Source organism: Camellia sinensis, chromosome 5, assembly GCF_055761805.1.
Source record: "Camellia sinensis isolate YWXY chromosome 5, ASM5576180v1, whole genome shotgun sequence".
In the NCBI taxonomy this organism is placed as follows: domain Eukaryota; kingdom Viridiplantae; phylum Streptophyta; class Magnoliopsida; order Ericales; family Theaceae; genus Camellia; species Camellia sinensis.
In genome coordinates this window covers 35,358,828-35,381,772 of record NC_138965.1, presented here as the reverse complement: position 1 = coordinate 35,381,772, position 22,945 = coordinate 35,358,828, and the positions used below count along the sequence as shown (strand labels likewise).

Genomic DNA, 22,945 nt, shown 5'->3' with positions numbered 1-22,945 from the left:
ATAAATACATACACTCACTTACCGATATATATACATATACACATGTATGTATGAGTCATATATACATACATACATGCACACACATATATATAAATACATACATACACATATGCGTAGGAAGAGCAAATCAGCGGAGACGTGGCGGAGCTTGGCGTGTTTGCTGGAGGGAGCGGCGGAAGAGGATTGGACGCCGACAACATTGGTGAGGTCAATACAGGAGTTTCAAAGGCGGTAGCTGAGCTTCCATATCTGAAGCTTGAAGGAGTTAGGAAAGAGAGAGATGGAGAAGAGAGGGAGAGAAGGTGGGGAGAGAGTGGGTGAAGAATGTGAGAAAATTTAGTTGAGGGTATAATAGTCTAATAAAATATTTAAATAATAAATTTTATCCTTTATGCAAGATTTTATAACTATGAGGAGGTTTAGAAAGTATAATTTTTTTCTTAGTCCTTTTAACAATGAAAGGAATGTAAAGGGGGTTTATAGCCAAATTTCCCATAAAAATAATAATCACAATAGATCATAACTAGTCATAATTAAAACTATAATGAGTTAATTAATATTATAATGAGTTATAATTAGGTCATAATCAACACATAATGAGTCATAACAAAAGACCACAAAAGTCGTAAATTGGGCAAATGGTACACCCATTATTATAGAATTTCCTTGCAAACTAACAAACTAAATCTATGATAAGGACACATAATTTATAACCATATCCATGGTAAGAAACTCCAATATTGTCATCATGCAAACTAACAAACATTCCCAAGAAACTTACAACCAAGGACATGGGTGAGAATCCATGCCTCTTGAAATCTACTAATTGTTGCATATATAGAATTTTCATCAGAAATGAATCAGTAAATCACATTTTCTTTCCTCAATACAACAGAAAATTGAGGGATGATTACTTGGAATAGACAATAGTAGCTTATTTATAGAAAAATCACAAGACTTAGCCTAATATACACACAATATGTGCATCAATATTTTGATTTCATTTCACTTTTCTCTTTCTGTCTTCATAGTCTACCAGACAAGCAACACACCTAAGACCGTCCAACAAAAGAAAGAAAAGCCAAGAATTCATCACATGTTCTACACGAAAATGTTTAATAATACTTACCGGGGCACTAACATTTAACGTGTCAAGGTCCTGCTATACATAATGAGGCTTTCTTCGATGTAAGGATGGTTGCTAGTCTCTTCATAACAGACTGAAGTGGACACTGAGTCAGCATTAGGGTTCCAACTGGCAATTTGCATGATGTTCTCAATCTCTTTTACCACCTCACCCATTGTAGGCCTCGCAGCTCCTTCTTCTTCGACACACCTCATTGCCAAATCCACAAATTTCTCTAAACCTTTCAATGCGGTGCCCAAAATGTTTGGATCGATAATCTCATGAAGATCGTATAGATCCTTTGTCTCGTCTATTTTCTGCCTTACCTCTCTTACAATGTATTTGCCTTTCTCGATCGGCTGTTTCGCAGTTATCAGCTCAATCATTAGCACTCCAAAGCCATAAACGTCACTCTTCTCAGTCAACTGTTGAGTCATGCAATATTCAGGATCCAAGTAGCCCTACACCAATAAAAAAATCCCGCTTTTAGTCGAAAATACTAAGCAATATCAAGCTTCTTCAAAGAACTCAAAATATTACCTTCGTGGTTCACTACATAAATTTGTTTAAGATATTCTTTTCAGCAAAGATAAAATGGTGTGCATCCTTTTTGACAATGAATGAGACATCACATGATCCAACAAAATAAATAAATAAAGAGACATCCCACACACCAGTAGCATGTAGATAGCAGGTACTAGGTAGGCCTTATAAAATTTATTGGATCTCTACAACCTTGCCCGAAATAGGATTACTGATAGTTAAAAATATATATGTATATCTATATGTACAAATTTTCAAGTCATACTGAGCAATATTTTTTTGCCTTGAAGACCTACAAAAGTTGTATTTCATAATGAGAAAAATCCCCATTCTCTATTGTCCTACAGCTATTTTTCTTCAAGATACCATTCCATAAGGTAAGAGATGCAATACAGTAACGGTAGATGGTAGTGTTAGGGGAAGGGGTAAACTTAGATTAACGTGGATTAATGTAGTAAATAGAAATATGAATTTTCTTAATTTGACTAACGAAATGGCCTTGGATGGATAGAGTTGAGTGGAAAAGAAGGATTATGCAGTCGATCCCATTTGATGGGACTTAAGGCTTGGTTCAGTTTGGTTTGGTTTATACCATCCCATGCGATTTCTTCTTCTTTTTTTTTGTTTTTTTTTTCTACCTCAACCAGCTACCACCCATAATATAATGGGGAAAAAATTACACAACCTGCTTTAATTTTCTTCTCATCAAAACAAAATTGAGGGTTTTATTTATTTGATTCGGTTCTTTTACAAATGGAGGTCTATGACTACTTGAGACCAATTTCATGAGAACTTTTCTCATTACTGAGAACTGAGAACTTCAAGAACAAATAGATTTTAACTATGAATAAGATGCTTTGTAAATACTTCAACCAACTTCTAATTTATAGTAGTTTGCTGATATTTCAAAACCAGGGTTTAGAGGAAAATTTACTGACCATTGTCCCCTTGATTTGGGTGGTAATATGACAGATTTCAGGGTCACCAATACTCTTGGACAGGCCAAAATCAGAAACTTTTGCATTCAAGTATTCATCTAGTAAGATATTGTTTGATTTGATGTCCCTATGTATGATTGGAGGGTTGGCAAGCTCATGTAGATATTGCAAACCTCTTGCTGCTCCAAGGGCTATTCGAAGTCTCCTCATCCAATCCAGCCTGAGTCCAGATTTCCCTGCATAGGTAATATGCACTTTAATTGTTACTGTTTAGTCAAATGCATGTATTGCCTAAAAACATAAGTCTGGTAGTGCAGTTTACAAACTCTAGGGATTCCTTTTTTTATTATACTTTTTTCCTGTTCTTTTGGCTAGAGGAGATGCGTGAAACATTCAAGTTTCGACTGAGGTTAGAGAAAGATAAAACTACAGAAACATTTTTTTTTTCTACTTTACACTCTTGTGGTTTTAACCCCAGAGAACTTTACCTCTCTAACATTTAAATATATGCAAATAACTCTCACGAGATTTTTGACTAAAATGCAAAGTTAACTTTGTTAACAGAATGTACAAGATGACCTTATGCCTTCATTGTTTTCTTTTACTTATCTTCTCTTTCACCCTTATCTAACTTGAATCACATTTTAAACAAATCAAACCATATTAGCATAAATCAAACCGCATATTAACACAAATTTTCTTGCTTTTACTTAATTGCTAATTTAATTTTTAATCCATATATAATCACATATTAAATTACACACAGACATATGTATATAAGTATATGCATACGCTAAGAAGCATGGACACGGACATGCGACATGACACAGACACGCCAATTTTTAACAAATGCAAGACACGACACGTGGGGGATACGCATAAAATATATAATTTTATATATTTATTATATGTTATATATATGAATATATCATTTAAAGATAATAAAAAAAAATGCAATGTGACACTAATTCCTATAAATTTATATATTTTTGTATTATTATTGTATCTTAAGCTATTTTGTTCAAACTTATAATTAGTTTTACCTATGTCTAATCGATAGACACGTGTGTTTAAGCAATAGACATTTGTATCCTCCAAGTGTCCAAAGAGTGTTAGTGTCCGACACGGATATAACACGGATACGTCATCTTCTTAGAAGTGTTCGTGCTTCTTAGTGCATATGTATCTGTACTATAACGTCATAACCCACTTGTGCACTGCCTCGGCACATCAACCCACCCACTTCACCATAGATCTGTTCTACATGACCTTGCCAACAAACCCACCATGTGTTTTGCATCGATCTCAACTGTTTTATTTATTTATTTTATTTTTTATTTTTTAAATCTTGCATTGATTCAACAACACACCCATAGATTCAATCAGAAGGGGAGTATGAGGTGAAAAGAGGGGTCATGGGGCAACAGGAAGGAGGCGAGACAGGTGGTAGAGGTGGCGGGGATGGTGGTAGGTGACTGGCAAAGCAAGTGGGCGGAGGTGGGGAGGTGGAGGGAAGGCAAGTCAAGTCGGTGATGGTGGGGGTGGTAGGAATTGCAGACACGGGGACACGCCGTGGACACGTATGGGACACGCCAGATGGCGTGTCCCTTTAATTTAATGATTTTTTTGGAAGAGGACACGGCAGGGACACGGAGGGGACACGCGTGTCCATTTCTGGACACGCCATGGGACACGGCGGGGCTCGTTTTTGAATTTTTTATATTTATTTGGGGTCAAAGTATAATATTTATAAAGTAAAAAAAAAAAAAAAGAAAAACAAGCCCTAATCGAAACTGAGTAAAGGTGAAAAATCAAACCTGCCTTCTCTCTCTCAGTCGAAGCCCTCTCTCTCAGTCGAAGCCCTCCGAAGTTGATCGAAGCTCTGTCTCTCAGTCGCAGCCCTCCGACGTCGATCGCAGCCCTCTGACGTTGATCGAAGCCCTCCGACGTCGATCGAAGCCTCTGACATTGATCGCAGCCCTCTGACGTCAATCGCAGCCCTCAGTCTCTGCTTCAGTCGACCAGTCGTCTTCGAGGTAAGCCCCTCTCTCTGCGTCTCTCGCTCTCTCTCTTTCGCCTCTATCTCCTTCTCTTTCTCTCTCTCTCTCTCTCAGCTTTCGACTGAGATGAGAATGAGTTTTATTTTTATTTTTATTTTTATTTTTTTTACGTTTATATATGTTATATGTAACATACTATTTTTTTTATTTATTTTTTATTTTGATATATATTAATAAGCCTCTTTTTTTTTATTTTTTTATTTTGATATATATTATATGTAAGACTCTTTTTTATTTTTATTTTTATTTGTTTATATATTTATATATATATATATATGTAAGAACTTTTTTTTTTAATTATATGTTTATATATATATGTATATATATAAAACTGTATTTAAATTCTGTTTTTTTTATTTAAACTCTTTATTTAGATGAGGTTTTTTTTTTAATTATATGTTTAAATTCTGTTTTATTTAAATTCTATTTAAGCTCTTTTTTTTGTTTTTTTTTATTTTTTTATTTATCCTTTTAATGTTAATGTTAATTTATAGGAAAAATGTCTAGTTCAAATTCTGCCAATAACACACCATCTGCCTTTAGAATGAATGTAATCCGAAGCTACATAACACATAAAAATATATATATATATATATAAAAAAAAAATCGCCGTGTCCCCTGCCGTGTCCGTGTCCCCATTTTTTGAAAATTGCCGTGTCCCGTGTCCGTATCCGTGTCCGTGTCAGTGTCAGTGTCAGTGTCAGTGTCAGTGTCCGTGCTTCATAGGTAGTGGTGGCAGGGGGTAGGTGAGTTAATATTAGGATTTTTAAGTTAGGATTTTCAATTGGGGAAGAAGATTATGAATGGAAAAACAGTCTTTTTGTAATAAAATTTGATTGACATTTTATTTTTTTCATGCAACTTTCAAAATCTGTGCGACACAGTTTTTGTTAATTTGGATGTAATTAGTGACAGCAGGAAGGTAAAATGCATTTTACTTTCTTGATTTCTTTACTTATTTTCAGCTACATTCAAATCAGGCAAGGTATTTGCTTGAACAAATAGTTACGACAAACAAGAATACGTACACGTTAAAAATTGCCACTATATGCATCATTATAAAGTAAGCAACTGAAGAACAAGTATCAATATCCATATTGGTGGAGTGGAATAGGAAATAAGTGTCAAGTACCTGAAAGAGACTCCTTCAGTGTACCATTTGCAATATACTCATACACCAACATTTGTTCGTCTTGCTCAAAACAGAAACCCACAAGGCTGACAACATTCTTATGATGAACCCTGGATAGAAGCTCAAGCTCACTTTTAAATTCAAGATCACCCTGCGTAGATCCTTGTTTAGCCCTCTTGATGGCAACCAGTTGCTCACTGGGAAGAGTTCCTCTATATACCTGTAAATAAAACAAAGAACTGTGAATGTGCAAGTTGCACAGCACAAAGAAATACATTGCAAAAATATTCTAGGATGGATAAGAAACATGTTGAAGAGAAAAGATTAAAAAAAAAATGGAGGAACAATGCTCCATATTTAAACTAAATCAATATTTATTGAAAAGAAAAAACATAGGGTTGTTTTCTAGGAATTTTCAAAGCGAGTTTGCAAGCACACAAAAGTTCAATAATTACTAAATTTATCAATGATATTCCGGAAATAGTTCATACAATTTCAAAGATCAGTCACCTACTTCTCATTTCAAAAAAAAAAAAAAAAAAACTTCTTGTAATTGTACTCTTAAAAAAAGTTCAGAGACTTCTGTCACAGTTGAAAGGTCCAAAACTCAGTCTGTAAATAAGGAAACTAGTAATATATGAGCTATGTTGTACCAAGAAGAGAAAAGAATCACAAACAATCTATTCTCTAGCAAAAAGAATGTAACAATTAATCTTTCAACAATCTATTCTCTAGCTATAAGAATACAGAAGTCAACCTTTCCGTAGCCACCAACTCCAATACAGTTGGCATCTGAGAAAGTGTTTGTGTATTTCTTAAGCTCTTCAAATGAGAAACACCTAGCTCCTTTTAATTGAGGAGCACCACCATTGCTTTCATTTCGGTGCCAAGAAGCTGCATTGGTATGACATCGAAGCTATGACTAACACCCAAGATAAGACATGATTACCAGGAAATACATTGTCAAGATTAACTCCTAATTTTACCAAAAGGATTGTTCTGCTTATCAGAAATTTCAGCTCTTCTCTTTTGATGGAAAGCATAAATTCCTGCAAGGAGACACAATAACACAAGCAAAGAACAACCAACTGCCACTCCGATAATGCCAGCACTTGATGACTTCTTAGTTCCTGTAGATTCTTTTACATGAGAGAGAGAGACAGAGAGAGAGGGAGATTAGAATGGGAAATCACATGTATACATATACTTTATACCTGCAAAATATGAATATGGGTCTGCAATGAAAAACAAGGGCCCAAAAGGCTTCATAGGATGGAAAGTCATGTTGGACAGCACAAACGCAATCCCAGAAATTCCAGTTCGATCAAAATGCTCTACGCCATATGGAAAAACTTCTAAGCTTAGAATGATGAAAGAATCATCTGGATTTTTACTCAGAGAAACTGAATCCACAGGGAGTTGATAGGACTGAAAAGAACGCATCAGATAATTCTCGAGAGATGTGTAGATATTTGAGTTTCTAACGTTAAAGGAAGGAGCTCCGAGAATTAGCAAACCCGTATATGGATAAGCACATCTACAGTTGGGGCTGGATATTTGATGTGACTTGCATGTAACTTGCATACAAGTCTTTGGTTCTGTTGAATATGAGGAATTTGACTGTTGAATGATGCAGTATGGTTCTGTCCCTTGTGCGCCCTCGCAAACTGGATTTCCTACAAGTCTACAGAAAATAACAGAAAAGTACACCAATGAGGTTATAGAATGATAAACCAAAGAACAGTAAATAGATTGCATGTCCAGAAATGGAACTAGTTTTAGTTCTTTAACACCATCTTACTGATGGAATAGCCAAAACAGTCTTACTACTTACATTAACTCAGAGTTAAATCGCTTTCCCACCATATAGTCAGTTATGTAATTGTTCTGCAAATCTATAAGTTGCAGGTGGTTGCTATTGTTGGAGTTGACAACCAAAGTGCCATTAAGCTTGTTGTTCCTCAATACACTGACACAGCATGCCAAAACAAATTGCTTTGATTATAATGGGCATGACATAAGATAAACAACTAGAATCAATCATATTAGAACCCATGGAGGTTCCATTTTTTTTTTTTTTACTTTGTATTCTAGATGATTATATGAAATGCAGTATATGAGATTAAACTGATACTCACACTTCTCTTAACAGTGGAAGGCTGAAGAAGACATTTGGAATTTGACCTTCAAGTCCTGTGTCTTCCATCATTCTACAAGTACAATGTTAGCGGAAACATAATTGTAGTGCATTGAAACTTCTCATTTTAGCTGACAAGCTGTTTGCAAAATTGCAAGCACAAAATTGAAAGAGTAATGTCTACATCAATTTTAACATTTAGGAAGCTGACATCAACAAAGAAAATAAGTGAAGTAAACAGAAGAAAATAATAAATACTTGAAATTTTTTCTATGTACAATATTGAGTTATCCTAAGTCATGTCAGAAGTCATACTGACTCTAGCACAACTCAACAAGCTGTTGTTCCAATTACTTGGGGTTAGCTACATGAATTAATTTCCACTAGTTGGCTCCATTTGATGTCATATCATCAGTTAGGTTTATGGAAATCATCCTTTCATAACACCTCAATGCATGTTCTCCTTGCCATTATTTCTTTTAAAAGGATGTTGTGCAACTTGGTGTAAAGCAAAAGACAAATGTTCTTCATGTTCTCTATTGTATTCACCATATACATATAAAACTAAATCAGAAGGTTATAAGGTTATCGGGGTAGGCATGCATTATGGTTTAATAATTGTTAGATAGCTTGATATATATTGTTGGGCCCATTTCCTAACAACTTAGGCTTTTGGAAAAATTGATGACTTAACATGGTATCAGAGCTCTAGTTGAGAGAGGTTTTGGGTTCAAGTCTCCAAGTTAGCACTTGGTATTATATCCCCATTTGGTTTCTTCCGGGCTTGCACATGAGGGAGGGTGAGGCCATTTCCTAAAAGCTTAGGCTTTTGGAAAAATTGACTTAACAATAATGTTGGCGATCCGAAGCACATTTTATGCAATTTTCTTAGCTGAAATGCAATGTGCTTCAACGAATAAGTGGTAGAGAACAAAAGATTGATTGAAACTGTTAGACTTGTCCCACATTGTCTCTCTAAACCACCCAAGCTTGGTTAATATACTTGAGAGACCCCTCCACTCATTGCCAATTGATTTTGAGTTGGACCCTTTAACATGGTATCAAAGATGGGGCTTGGGTGGTCTTTGGTGGGTCAAGTCTAGGCCCAAAGTCTAATTTCTCCCCTCTCATCTCTCTGTCACCTCCACATGCTATCCGGGTTGCATGTGCGAGGAAGTGTTATCACACATCATCTCTCTCTAAACCACCCAAGCTTAGTTAACATACTTGAGAGGCCCCTATACTCATTGTCAATTGGTTTTGAGCTGGATGCTTTTCATTCACCCAAATTTGAGAACATTATATGATAATTGACTGCAATGTTTCAGTTGTCTGCAGCAAAGACCAAGGAAGCACCAAGGAATGAAATGTTTCAAGTTGCATGCGTGTTTGTTGAGAGAGAGAGAGAGAGAGAGAGAGACGTACAATGTTTCCAAAGACTGTAAGGTTCCAAGCCATGGAGGGAAATCTGACTTGTCAAAAGTATTATTGCTTAAATCCCTGCAAGTAATATTTTGGTCAATGTAGCATGTATTGAACATACTTATGAAAACAAGATGATAGTGGGAAAGGTGCATCAGCTTCGGAAGGAGGAAAACAAGGAATTAACAAGACATCCATTAATAAAATGCTTGAGAACCATGATGGGCTTTTTTCCTAAGCAAGATTGTTACTACTTACACGTGGTTGAGAGAATTCAAGCCAGTAAGATCTGGAAAGGGGCCAGTCAGTTGATTGTTTGACAAGAACCTGAAAGTGAAAAATCAAAAGCCTCTCATAGTAAAGTCTGTAAAGCTGAAAACCTAATGCAGGATAAGCTCAACTTCCTGGAAACAAGAATAAAGGTTTTTTTTTTTTTTTTTTACTAAGCTTAAAACGGAATTTTTTTTCTTTTTGTCTGCCTACAGCTCATTAAATGTACAAGGTGTTGAAGTTCAATGGGATAGGTCCACCAATGAGTTCCTATCCAGGCATCCGATGACAACACTATATACTCAAAAAATTTAATGTGTATTAACAGCTAGCATCTTATTATGATTTTGATTGGGTATGTGATAGAGATACTCACAATATCTCCAAAGTCTTCACTAGTCCTAGCGTTGAAGGAATCTTGCCACTGAGTTTGTTGTTACCAAAAAGCCTGCTCAAATTAATTCACAAGATAACATTGAAATTAGTACCCAGATTGAGAGAAATGGGCTGCCAAGAAATTTAAATCCAACATTCCTCATCATATTAAAAAAAAAAAAAAAAAGAGCCCTCTTTCTCTCTCCTTGAAATATATATATATATATATATTTGTGAAGGAGAAAAAAATCCCAGATTAAGATTTCAAGCTCGGCACAACAAAGCCACATCAAGGGGCAAAAGGTCTGCCCATATCAAAGGATGATTTCCAACAAACAAGCTCTCAACAGTGATACTTGCCATAAGGGTAAGCAAAATTGAGAGGGAGACTCATCATATTATGCTCGTAACATATGTTGTTCTCTTTTTCACCATGAAAGCTTGTTGCTTATACTTGCCATACGGGTAAGCAAACTGCATATATGCATAACCTATTGTTCTGTCATTCAAGTGCATACCAGAGACTCATGAATAAGTAGCTGGTTCAAAGGAACTCACACATGTATCAGAGACATATTTGCATTGAAAAGTTGAGATGGGATTTCACCAGAGAACTGATTTCTTCCACAATGACTGAATAATATAAAGAATCTAAGGTCATTAGTGTATGGAAATAAACAATAAATAGATCAAACTAGTTAGCTTAAATAGAGAGAGAGAGAGAGAGAGAGAGAGATTAGACATACAAGTGTTTTGCATTAACCAGCATATCCAGACCAGGTGAGACAGGGATAGTTCCAGAAAGCTTATTGACACTCAGATCCAGCCAATAAAGATTAGAGAGATTACCAATTGAAGGTGGAATTGGTCCACTGAAGCTGTTGGAAGTCAGAGACCTGTAGAATACATAATGAAATAATTGAAATATAGGCCAAGGCATGCAACTGCACAATAAAATGCCAAACTACATTCAGTACATGCACAATTCAGTAGAAAATTTCTGAAATGGAAACATCATGATATGAATTAAAAGATTGGAATTTTTTATGCAAGATTTAAAGGACCAAAAAATGGTTCCACGATCAAATTTTTCTCTTCTTTTAAAAGCATGAAGAGGGAGTAAGTAGGTTCACCTAGAGAAATCAGAGGGTGGGAGCATTTGTTCTTGAAAGATGCAATTATTAGGATTTTATAGGAAGCCCAAATAATACATATGACCTAAATAATTTGTGGAAAGGAATATAACAATTTGCAATACTATCAAATTATCAATCGAAAATTTTGTAAATGAAATATTTAAGATCAAATTATGTAAAGAGCAGTCAATCACTGTGTCAAAAGTATGTAAAAGGTTGTAGTTAATGCCCATCTCGTTTTACTGATCATGTCAATCACTTGAGAGCATTGTTGTCAAATTGCGAATCAAATAGTGAATTGTTTTGCTAAATTAGTAAATCGTGAATTGTAAGATTCACTTTATTTAGCATAATATATAATTTTAGATATGTATATACATATAAAAATACACATATAGTGTTTAAAATGAAATAAATATCAACATAACTAAATAGTATATATGTATATACATGTAAAACCACATATATCAATATAATTAGTTGATCTCTTTTTTTATTTTGTGAAAACGATGTCGTTTCATGCATTATGCAAGCAAAACTGAATCGCTTGAATAGCAATGAATCGCAATTGAATCGGAAGATTCACTCAAATTAAGGTTCAACTACACGAATCAAACTGTGAATTGTAAAATTCTAACAACCATGGACTAAACAATTTATCTGATAACTTGAACTTATACCGAATTAATTTAGATTTCTGACATTCCATCATTATGTCAAAGAATGGAATCATGTCACAAGGAATGTGAGCCTAATAATTGCTGATACTTCCATATTAAGGTTTCACATATATTGATTCTTACAGTAAACAGAAACAACAAAGTCCAAATCCTTACAAAATGCTCAGTTGCTGCAGAGATCCTATTGTCTCTGGAATTGGACCACTGAAACTGCAACCAACCAGGATTCTGAGAAGCAAGTAGAATTGGTTTGTAACGGGGTACTGACCTTAGTAATCAATAGATTAGGCATAGTATAACAACAATCAAAAAATTTCTTACAGGTTTGATAACTTAGTCAAATTTCCAATTGATCGAGGAAGAGATCCTGTCAAACCGTTGTTGTATGATAGATCCCTATATGCACAAGCTGATAGTCAGAGGTTACTTTTAACAATTCTTATGTGGAAGTAAAGAAAAGAATAAACAAAGACAATTCCAAACAGCTATTATCAATAAAGTAGGGAACACTGTCTAGGTAGTGTTTTATACCACATCAATCAGGCATTTAAGTGAAATATGAACTGTGACACCAATCTAGTCAGTGTCACCAAGCATTTGTTTGTGTGTGTGTGTGTGTGTGTGTGTGTGTGTGAGACAGAGAGAGAGAGAGAGAGAGAGAGAGTAGGCATTACAACAATGCAAGAAGACATATAATTATCATGTCATTATCTGTTTGGATACAAAATAATTCAGGTCCTAGCAAACATTTGCGAAGACCTGAAAATGAATTCCATTATGGGCAAGAAGCTCCTAAAGAATAAAAATGAAATATTGGAGTCATTTGTTAATGCTGTCATTTTCCTGTTTTTTGTTTACAAAATTTTTCTTTCTTTCTTTTTTTTTTTTTTTTTTTTTTGTGGTAAGAAAGAAAAACAAAAAAAAACTTGTTTGGTATACAAAAATGTTTTGAATACAAATAAAAACAAAATAGAGAAACATATTTGGTGAGTTGCCAGAGGTGGTGGCCGATGGTGGAGGGTGAATGGATGTGGTGCCTGGTGGTGGGGGGTGGCCGAACTTGATGGCTGGAGTGTGGCCAAAGGTCACGGGGTGGCTAGAGGGCCACCGAAAGGTTGCCGGAGGTCACGGTGGTGATCAGATGGTCTCTGTAGAGTCACTGAAAGCTTGCTGGAGCTCTCTGGCAGCAAGCTGCCCAGCAGTGGGGGGTGGCCCGAAGTGGTGGGAGAGAAAAAAGAAAACGAAAACTTGTTTTGAAAATAAGTGAAAACACCATTTTTTTGTTTCCAAATATTTTGGAATCATTTCATTTCTTTGAAAACGAAAACCATATACCAAACAAGTTTTCATTTTGAGTTTCCAAAAAAAAATGAATACAATTGCAGAAAACAGGAAACGGAAGTGTTAACAAATGACCATAATAGTCCACTACTCAATGGCCATGTTTGATTCACAAGACTAATAGTGAAGGTATTAATAATCCCATCAAATTAGTGTGGTATTCACTATCCAATTAGATTAGTAGGATAAATTATCCCATTGTCCATTGTTTGATTTGCATTGGATTAGTAGGTAAAAGAGTCATTTTATTTTATTTCCCAGCTTAGGATATATAATCTTACCCCTACCCCATTACTAATAATCTTACAAATTTGTTGGATTAATTATCCATTGGATTAATAATCCCGAAACAAAATTTCAAAACAAACATAGGATTATTAGGCGTACGGATTAATAATTTCAATCTCATGCTCTAGATAGAGCCTATGAGGAGCACTGTTCAATTATATAGAACAAGGGGAAAATTTCCCATTAGCACCTCGCATAGAATGAAGGTTTTCCCATTAGTCTTGAATGAATAACACTAACTGAATGATTCTCTGCAAAATTAATTGGAACTGGATCTATTCACGAGAGAATAGGGATAGAACAAATAGAAGACCTACAAAGTCCGTAATTCAGACAACCCTTGAATGTCTCCAGACAGCTGACCAGTCAATCCCATGCTGGCTAATGTTCTGGAATTGAAACTTAAAGTTAACCTCTTAATTCTCAAAAGTAGAATAAGCAACTCTCCATAAGCATTAAAGGTAAAACACAATAGGAACTTACATAGATGTCACACGTGAATTGGTGCAACGAATTCCTTCCCAACTGTCGCCACATGGATCCGATCCAACCCAATTGAGTGGTGTGTTGTTCCAGATTTCTTTGAGAGCATTTAGAGCAGCAACTGCGTCGGACATAAATTAACTTTACCCAAAATTTTTATCAGGATTAAGGAAAACCAATGCATGGAACATGAGAACCCAGCAGTGGCCAGTAATCCAGAAACAAAAGGAACAGCTAAAAGTACTCGTCTTATCATATTTTGTTTGATTAAGTACTTTCTAGTTCAAGGTACTATCTTGGCCATTTAATCAAGACCATTTGATACTTCAGTTAAAGAACTCAAACATCCAAGGCTAGCTTCTGAGTGACCACAAAACAGTATGCAGGATGAGAATTTGTTGCTAAACCAGATAAACACGGTAGTTGATAAAAAAAAAAATCACTTTGAAAGCAGTTAACACGCAGCAGATATGCAACTATGTATTCTAGAGATTTTATCTACAAAGATCTAGTCCTTTGCATGCTTAAATCCTTACGGGAAAAACCGTACTCAAACTTTGAATCTCAAATCTACTGTCATTTGGAAGCTAAGAAAAGACATCCACTAGTGAAAATCACTCAGAAACAACAAAAGACAAATATATATATATATATATATATGTATTTATATATTCATTTTCTATCATCGCCTTTTATCAGCAATCACCCCGAGAGTAAATAAGGTGTTGTGTGAAGAGAAAGAAACTAGAAAGAGGTCTAGCATATGCCATCGTACATTCAGTGCACAAATTATTTGTGTTTCTGGAGGATGCATTATCTAACAAGCAAGTCTGCATTTTTGTTTGTATTAATCAAGGCACAGAAAAACTAATAACATATATAACTAGTGAAATCAATTAAGTAAAAACTTGGACACAAGAATTGAACTTACAGTCCAGATTATTCATCTGTGCTCCTACGAGTAAATTTTGGACGGAAATAACCAGCAAACAGACCTGAATTCTTGATCCCATTATTCAACAAAGAACCATATAGACTCTTGATTAACTGAATTACAATGAACACATCAAAACCAGTCTTCTTTCATTCAGTTCCGCTGTTGATTATTAGAACTCTTCAAGAGACTTTTCCATGATAATGATACCCGTATACTCTCTTTAAACATATTCAAGATGCACATAATAACAATGTTTTCCATGATAATGATACCCGTATACTTATCCTCAAGTTTTCCAACTAAATATATCTAATATATCCCAAAAACACTATGAAAGCTGATAGATATACATTTAGTGGTTCAGATTAATTACAACGCAACTCCTATACACCAGGACCTATTTTTGACCATATAAGAAGAAGAAGAAGGAAAAAAAAAAAAAAAAAAAAAGGAAACAAAAAGAGCCAGGTGGGCTTATTGATTAATTGTTGACTCCAAAGTCAACAACATTAACTAATTTTAAATATATATATAAATAAATAAAATTAAGAGAAATCTACCAGTCTTGGTAGGCTTTCGATAAATGAGTTTTTTTCAAGAAGATGGCATTCGATATATTGATTGTTCATCAGAATAGTTAAGGAATTATTTTCAAGCATTCAATCAAGTTGTCAACTGTACATTCAACCAAGTTAAGGAATTATTTTCAAGTATTCAACCAAGTCAAGGAATTATTTTCTTCTTGGGTCATTTTCTTTCAAGCATTCAAACAAGTTGGCAACTGTACATTGTCATAATCACAACATGCTAAAGACATTTTAAGGGATCGTAAATATAAAGTGAGTTGGTAAATGAGAGTGAAGTGTATATATCAGAATAGTTATATAGACATAATATATCTCTTAGACCATATCATATATACCGATTTGCATCTTTTTTTGTATTGATTATATGCTTCAATTCTTCTTCTTCTTCTTGAACATATTTTGTACTCTTACATTAACTTTTTGTATTGATTACATACTCCAGTAATTTTCTTTTTGGCTGATAAGAAGCCCCAAACTTTGGCCTCTTTGCCAATATGACACAATCCCACTAGCTACGTGGTCTGTAGTTTCAATGACATCTCAATAACCATAAAGGTGCATACCTTCTCAGTAACAATAAATGTGCAGCTTCCAATTTATCACATTCAGGATTACATTGGTTAGCTCCATTCTCTTTTCCATGATCAATCCAGTTCTCGAATAATTGCAGCACAAAATCGATCAGTAAAGAAGAATCACAACAAACATTGCAGTAATACTACATACCTAGAATAACTACCCCAAATATGAAATGTGCTAACAAGATTTAATTTAGTCTCAGTGTAGCCCACACCACTCTAAGTTTGAATCTATATCATGCACTTTATTTTCTGCATATTCTTTTGGGTGTGTACATTTTCCACAAACCTTTAGGCTATATTTGAATAATAAGTTCGGATAGGGATTTGTAAAGGGAAAGTAAATGGAGAGAAAACTATTAATGAAGTATAAACTAATTTTGTTCGGATAAACTCTCCTCCATACTTCATTTCTCCACAACAATTCATACCCCTCTTGCGGGCTCTAACCGGGTAAACACAGATGAGCCAAACCGTCTACTTCATAGGTCTCACAATAAAAATTATTCATGCAAAAAATAGCTTTATCGAACAATTATAAATACAGGAACAATCGCATTTTATCTTATAAAAAGGATGGTTTATGTTTTACAATCACCTTTATTATTCATTTTATAAAACAAAATGTGATTTGTTCCTATGTTTACATATGTCCAATGAAATTAATTTTTTGCATGAATGACCTTTGCAGAACCTACAAGGTAGATAGTTCGGGTCATACAAATGGGTCCGAATTTGGGCCCACAATAGGGGTATAGATGAAAATGAAGAAATGAAGTTATAAAGGGAAGCAAATCTCAATTTTATTTCACATTCCCCTCCCCTTTTCTTTCCCATCCACAAATCCGTAATCTAAACACAGCATTAAAAACCCACTAATGAAACTTCTTAATTTGGGATGAACTATACAATATACATTCCAATAAAGATTCAATGATCCAAACAAGAAAACACATAAATTGCAAGAATTGCAGCACTATGGCGCTGTTTGGGAAGTTGGGTTTTGGATTTTTTTTTTGTTTTTTCCACTAAAAGACAAATTGGCTACAAAACCAAAAAAACAAATCCAAACAAAATATCACATCAAATCCCATAATCATTTCACTTTTTCTCTCACAAACATCACATCCAATTACAAAAAAACCCAACTATCTTTCCAAACATAAAAAAAAATTTCTCCAACAATATCCTACAACTAAAAAAATCTACAAAAAAACCCACTTTCCAAACACCCACTATGTGAAACAGGAGGAAACAAATAAATATAGAAACATGGCCATATAAAAAGGTTGCATTCAAAATATTCATAAACCCTACCTGGGAAAAACTGTTATGAAGAATAACACACTATCATCCTTTTTGTCCCTCTGTAGGGTTTTAAAATGAAAAATAAAAAATAAAAAATTGATGGATTTACACACAAGTCCTAATTTATGAACTTATATTTTATTAAGTCCCAACTAAAATTTTTTGGGCGTTCAAGCCCATTAAAATTTTAATAGTCAGAATTACCCTTCAAATAATGATTGTTCATCATTTATGATTATTTTTAAAAGAATATAATAATTTGACATTTATTTTGATTTGCAAAACTTTAAAGCATCAACTTTCAAATTAAAAAAATAGGAAAAAATTATGTGCAAATATATATATATATATTTTGAAGAAAAAATAAAAGAACTGAATTATTTTTTGTGCAAAACTGAAAATTTTGTATTTATGAAGAAGTATGATGATGGAATATTGATGTGCAAAACTATAAAAAAAAATAAATAAATAAATAACTTTTAAAAATAAAAAATAAAACTAATAATGTTCTCAGTTTTAAACCTGGAAAAACTATTAATATTCTTAGTTTTATTGGATAGTTGAATTAAAACAATAAGTGGAAGGGAAAAAACTCTTAATCTCTCTTTTTTTTTTTATACAATTATTTAGAACATTTATAAAATTAATATTATTCTTAATTTTAAAAATTGAGAAATTTGTTTAAAAAATCATAAATAAGATCTCATCTACCATTACATTTGTAAATAAGATTTTTAAGTAATTAATTCAAAAAAAAATTCAGAGACCCATTCACAAAAATATCTGAATTTAGGACAAAAACAAGTGACGTATACATATGTGCACGATCAATCTGAGCAAATAGAAATTGAAACAGACCCTGGAAACCAGAGAGTGACACCTGCAAGACTGACGAAGCTGAACCACATACTTACCTAATCACATTAAAGACAACCAGACAGCTACCTGCCCGTACTCATTTTTATTTATATTCAAGACAAGTCTAGATTCTCTGCAGTGATTATAGTACTCCTTCCGTCCCATAATATTAGTCCCTTATTTCATTTTTCATTGTCCCAAAATATTAGTCCCTCTTCAAAAATCAAGTACAAAAATAATATAAATTTCCCATTTTGCCCTTCTTTTAAATTCATAAATAATATAAAAAGTACAATTATGACATTAATATTCTCAAAAAAGTGTACTATCAAAGGGTAATTTTGGAAAACCAACTTTTTAAAAGTACAATAATTGTACTACCAAAAAAAGTTGGATTCTCCAAAAGGAACCATTATTTTGGGACGGAGGGAGTAATGTTTTGGGACACTTAGAACCACCGCAGAAAATCCAGACTTATCTTCAATATAAATAAACCCGAAAGAAAAAAATTCTGAAAAATAAGAATTAGAAGCAGAAGCAGAGCCCTTTCCCCTTCCACTTCGGCGAGAAGACTTGCAACAATTGATTCAAGCCACTAAACACCACTGAAATTTCTTGATTATTTATCTCTCTCTCTCTCTTCATTTTTCAGATTGTTGAATGTTGGACCAACAATGCAAATTTCAATTCAAACAAATTAAGGCCATTAATGAATAATTAAGGTATTATTATGTTGATTCAGGAATCTCAACCCAAAACAATCCAAGTTTTTCTGGGTTTGGTAATAATCTGAAGCAGCGTTGGCCTCGTTTTGTTTGGTGTGATTTTGAAATCGAATTTAAGCCAAACCCGTTTCGTCACTATCAATTTCAAGCACACCTCTGGAGTTTTGAGAAGTTCATCTCATTCACAGACATGAGTCCATGTACCTGTGGTGGTAGCGGCTTTGAGCTCTAATGGCCGACCAGCAGAGAGAAACGCGACCCTGTTGATGGAGACTACTCTAAAGGAGATGAGAGATGGCTCTACGGCGGTCGAGGTGGACCCCAAATCCATCGTCGGCGATCGAGGCCGCCTCGCAACAACCTTTCCGCCGCGCAACTGCTCTTCCTCCTACTCCTCCCTATGCCGTCGTCTACTCTCGCACAACCGCCAGTGCTTCAAACCCACTGTTAAAAAATAATTAAAATTCAATTTAAATTAATTTTTTGTCAAAACCTTAAAGATTTTTCTTATTACGTCTATTCTTTTTGAATTATTTTGATATTAGGTTACTAAACAAACTATATTTACCCACATATTTCTTAAAACATCAAACATTCATAAAAATATGAAGTATACAAACATTTATAAAATTTGTCAATACATATATATCTTCAAATTTGTCAATACAAATATATATGTTAGTTTTTTTGGCTTTTAAAAGTTATTATTTAATTATGAGCAATCAGTCCTTGCAGAAAATTAATTACCAACTAATTATCAGACGATTGTGTTTGAGTTCTTTCAGCCTCAATGAAGAGGACTTTTACTAGTGGCTTGATTTAAGAGAATTAAGCAAATGACAATCAAATGAAGAGCAATTGAAGCATTTTATTAAAATGAAAACTTACAATGATCCAATTCAGCCTCGTAGAGGTTTACAGCAACAATCTACTTGAAACTACTCCTATGAACGAAGTGTAGTGCAGGAATTAAAGTATAGGAATGTAAAGAATAGAAAATGTAAAAACTAGAAAGAAAATAAAGTAGAGTAAGTGTGTTTGGTTTGAGTTTTCTAAATTAAGTTTTTTGAAAATTGAGTTTTTTAGTTTTCGTATTCTTTTGTTTTTAGTGAATATTTTTAAAATTTTAAACATTTTTTTTACTTTTTTAGATACACCTTAGTTAAATGTATCTAAAAAGTAAAAATTTTGTGAAAAAATATTTTTAAAAATTAATAAATACATAAAAATAAAAAAAAATATACTGAATTCTTGTATTTTTTTTTTATATATTTTTGGTATTTAGTGAATTTTTAAAAGATTTTTTTTTATAATTTTTTTACTTTTTACGTGTATTTATATTAGGTGTGTCTAAAAAGTAAAAAAATTGCTTAAAATACTAAAAAAATTCAGTAAAAATAAAAAAACATGAAAAATAAGAAAGTAGAATTTTCTGAAAAGTGTTTTCTGAAAAATAAAAACAAGCAAACTGAGGTTTTTTGGATCTGAGTTTGGGGGCTTTTCTGGGGCCTTCTCTGCTATTTATACTGCTCAAGGATGACCATCGAACTGCACTTCCAACCGTCGAATCGCTCCTCCATGATCGCTGATCATGTTGCCTTATAGTTAGCTCTACTATGCCATCACTTGCAGTTAGACTTCCCTCTTAATTTTGAATTTGAATGTGAGTAACCGTTGAAGCCACATCACTTTATATCTCTTTATTGATCCAATACTACGCAGATCTCGTAAAACCAATACTGACTACCACGTGTTCGATCATGATTGAAAACTTGAACAGTCTTCCTGTATTGCCTTTATTTTGCCACGCGTTAAATTGTAATTGGCTTATACAAAATATGTAGCCAACAATATATAAAAATACATTAAGATGTTATCAAAATCCATCTATGTTGATAGTTTTGGTAATTACTACATCAGGATTGACAAGCGTACGTAATTGATTAATACAAATATTATATGCTTTATCTCATCCAATTGCACACGGATAATGAAAACAAATCTAATTACTTATTTTCGGAGGTACTGTATGAGTAGAAATCATATAAATCTAACAAATCATTAACAATGCACTACTAGCTTATTGTAATGAATAGAAGCATAATCTTTCAAAGTAAAATAAAATAAAATAAATGTCAAAAAAACAAAACTAAAAATGTTTAGCAGCGCGTTACTAGGCATGTACTTTTTGTTTGGCAGTAGGTTACTGAACAAGTATTTTTTATTTGGCAGTAAGTTATTGGATATGTATTTTTTATTCGACAGTATAATTCCAGGCTATTTGATTTTGTTCGTTTTGGTACACCGAACAAAAGCCAAACAATTCTCTTAAAAACCGAAATGAAAACATAAAAAACAAAGGAAAAAAAATCGCCATTTTCACTTTTTTACTGGTCCTTCATCACCCTTTCATTGTCCATTATTTTTCTTTTATGATCAAAACATTATATACTTTTTAAAAGTAGATATAGTGTGGAGAAGAAAAAATGAGAAAGGAAGAAAGAAATATGGATTGAAGTGTAATGGGTGTAAAGAGATAATCAAATCTATTTAATTTTTATTTTTTGTCCTTAAATATAATTCCACACGTGGATAAAATTGAAATATATATATATATATATCAAATGAATGGTGTAAAGAGGTAAACGTGTTATGTGAATAGATTTTTCTTTTAATTTTTTGTTAAAATATGAGTTGAAAAAAATGTTGCTATTAACATCCTATTTATTATTTTGGTATATTATTTATTTATTTTTTATAATAACCTTAAATGAATTTACTGAAGAGGACATTAATAATTTTGGGACATTCTATCTCATAATTAAGTCCACACACCCAATAAATCATGAGATAGGGTTTATTAGAGCACCTACCTCTATTACCACTCATCCATCTTTTTCAAATCTCATCCTCAAAACCCACTCATCCTCAAAACCTTGAGAACCCTCCAGCGACAATGGTGGCAATCATTCAATTACACAATTCTCCAACAATGGTAATGAATGGAAGTTTTTTTGGCAACCATAACTTTATGAGACGAGAGGAATACGATAATGTAAGTTTAGAGAAGGTTCATAACTTTTATGGTTTTTCGACAACCACAACTTCATTAATAGGATTGGTTTATTCACCCAGAACTTCTGTACTTTTTTAGAAATCAGTGGTTTGAATTTTTCCACTTACATGTGAGTATTTTTTACCATCTATGTATTGAGGGTTTCTCTCTTCTAATTTGTGAGTTTTTTTATTAATTATGTGTTATATTATTATTATTATTATTAGTCAATAGATTTTATTATACTGTTATATAATAATCAATTGTTTTTAAACAAATTGGAGATGCAAGTTTGTGCTATGGTATAAGTAAAAATTATATCATGACTTTATGGTAGCACATAACCCCCTTGTATCTCCACATTTTTGTAATTATTTTTATTTATTCTCCGTAATTTTTTATGGTATTAATAATATGGCCTTGTATCTCCATATTTTTGTAATTATTTTTATTTATTCTCCGTAATTTTTTATGGTATTAATAATATGGGAATGGCTTCTGTCTAGTCCTTAATCGGACTGGACCATGCCGTTGGGCCCGTGGAGGCCCACCACGAGTCCCATTTTGATAATCTGAACCGTTCAATGTGTAGAATTCGTCGAGTACTATATGTCTGTAAAAAATCACGTTGATCGGATATCGATAACTATGTGATTATCAAAACGGATATCGTCGGTTCAGATTATCAAAACGGGACCAGTGGTAAGCCCCCACGGGGCCAACAGCACGGTCCAATCCGATTAAGGACTAGACAAAAGCCATGCCCTAATAATATTGTCACGTAATATAATTATTAGGAAAGTGTAACTCCTTGTGTGGTGGGATGCAATTCAAAGGCTATGGGGGTTGCACCTCTCCGTGTCTCTGTAATTTTTTTTACTTGTTTCGCTGGGATATAATTCTTCCAAATATATTTCATTAATGTGGAGTACTGATAACAAATAACAAAAAAATTTTAAGTATCTT

The 22,945-nt window shown here is 33.6% G+C and overlaps 1 protein-coding gene across 14 annotated transcripts; it reads right to left on the bottom strand.

Moving 5' to 3' along the window:
• Positions 1-914: 914 nt before the first annotated feature.
• On the bottom strand, positions 915-19,401 carry LOC114272985 (leucine-rich repeat receptor protein kinase HPCA1). Of its 14 annotated transcripts, none has more exons than XM_028214717.2 (18): positions 19,129-19,401; positions 13,932-14,052; positions 13,766-13,837; positions 12,141-12,215; positions 11,976-12,047; positions 10,750-10,899; positions 10,562-10,636; positions 10,005-10,076; positions 9,617-9,685; positions 9,362-9,436; positions 7,938-8,009; positions 7,634-7,768; positions 7,014-7,483; positions 6,786-6,929; positions 6,557-6,693; positions 5,800-6,019; positions 2,608-2,843; positions 915-1,587 (listed from the first exon to the last, which is right to left on the bottom strand). In XM_028214717.2, exons 1-18 carry the CDS (start codon positions 19,253-19,255, stop codon positions 1,144-1,146), a joined length of 2,766 nt encoding a protein of 921 aa, XP_028070518.2. In that variant the 5' UTR covers positions 19,256-19,401; the 3' UTR covers positions 915-1,143. The 14 variants fall into 14 exon arrangements, with proteins under 14 accessions (XP_028070518.2, XP_028070519.2, XP_028070520.2 ...); XM_028214718.2 differs by having other exon boundaries at positions 11,976-12,029; positions 19,129-19,355; XM_028214719.2 differs by lacking the exon at positions 19,129-19,401 and adding an exon at positions 14,863-15,474.
• Positions 19,402-22,945: the final 3,544 nt, after the last annotated feature.

Coding starts and splice junctions, on each gene's coding strand:
- LOC114272985 (XM_028214717.2), bottom strand. CDS start 19,255: ATGGATTTGGGGTCCACCTCGACCGCCGTAGAGCCATCTCTCATCTCC. Junction 7,769..7,937: donor CTTCCACTGTTAAGAGAAGT/GTGAGTATCAGT, acceptor ATGCTGTGTCAG/TGTATTGAGGAACAACAAGC. Junction 2,844..5,799: donor ACTGAAGGAGTCTCTTTCAG/GTACTTGACACT, acceptor TTACCTATGCAG/GGAAATCTGGACTCAGGCTG.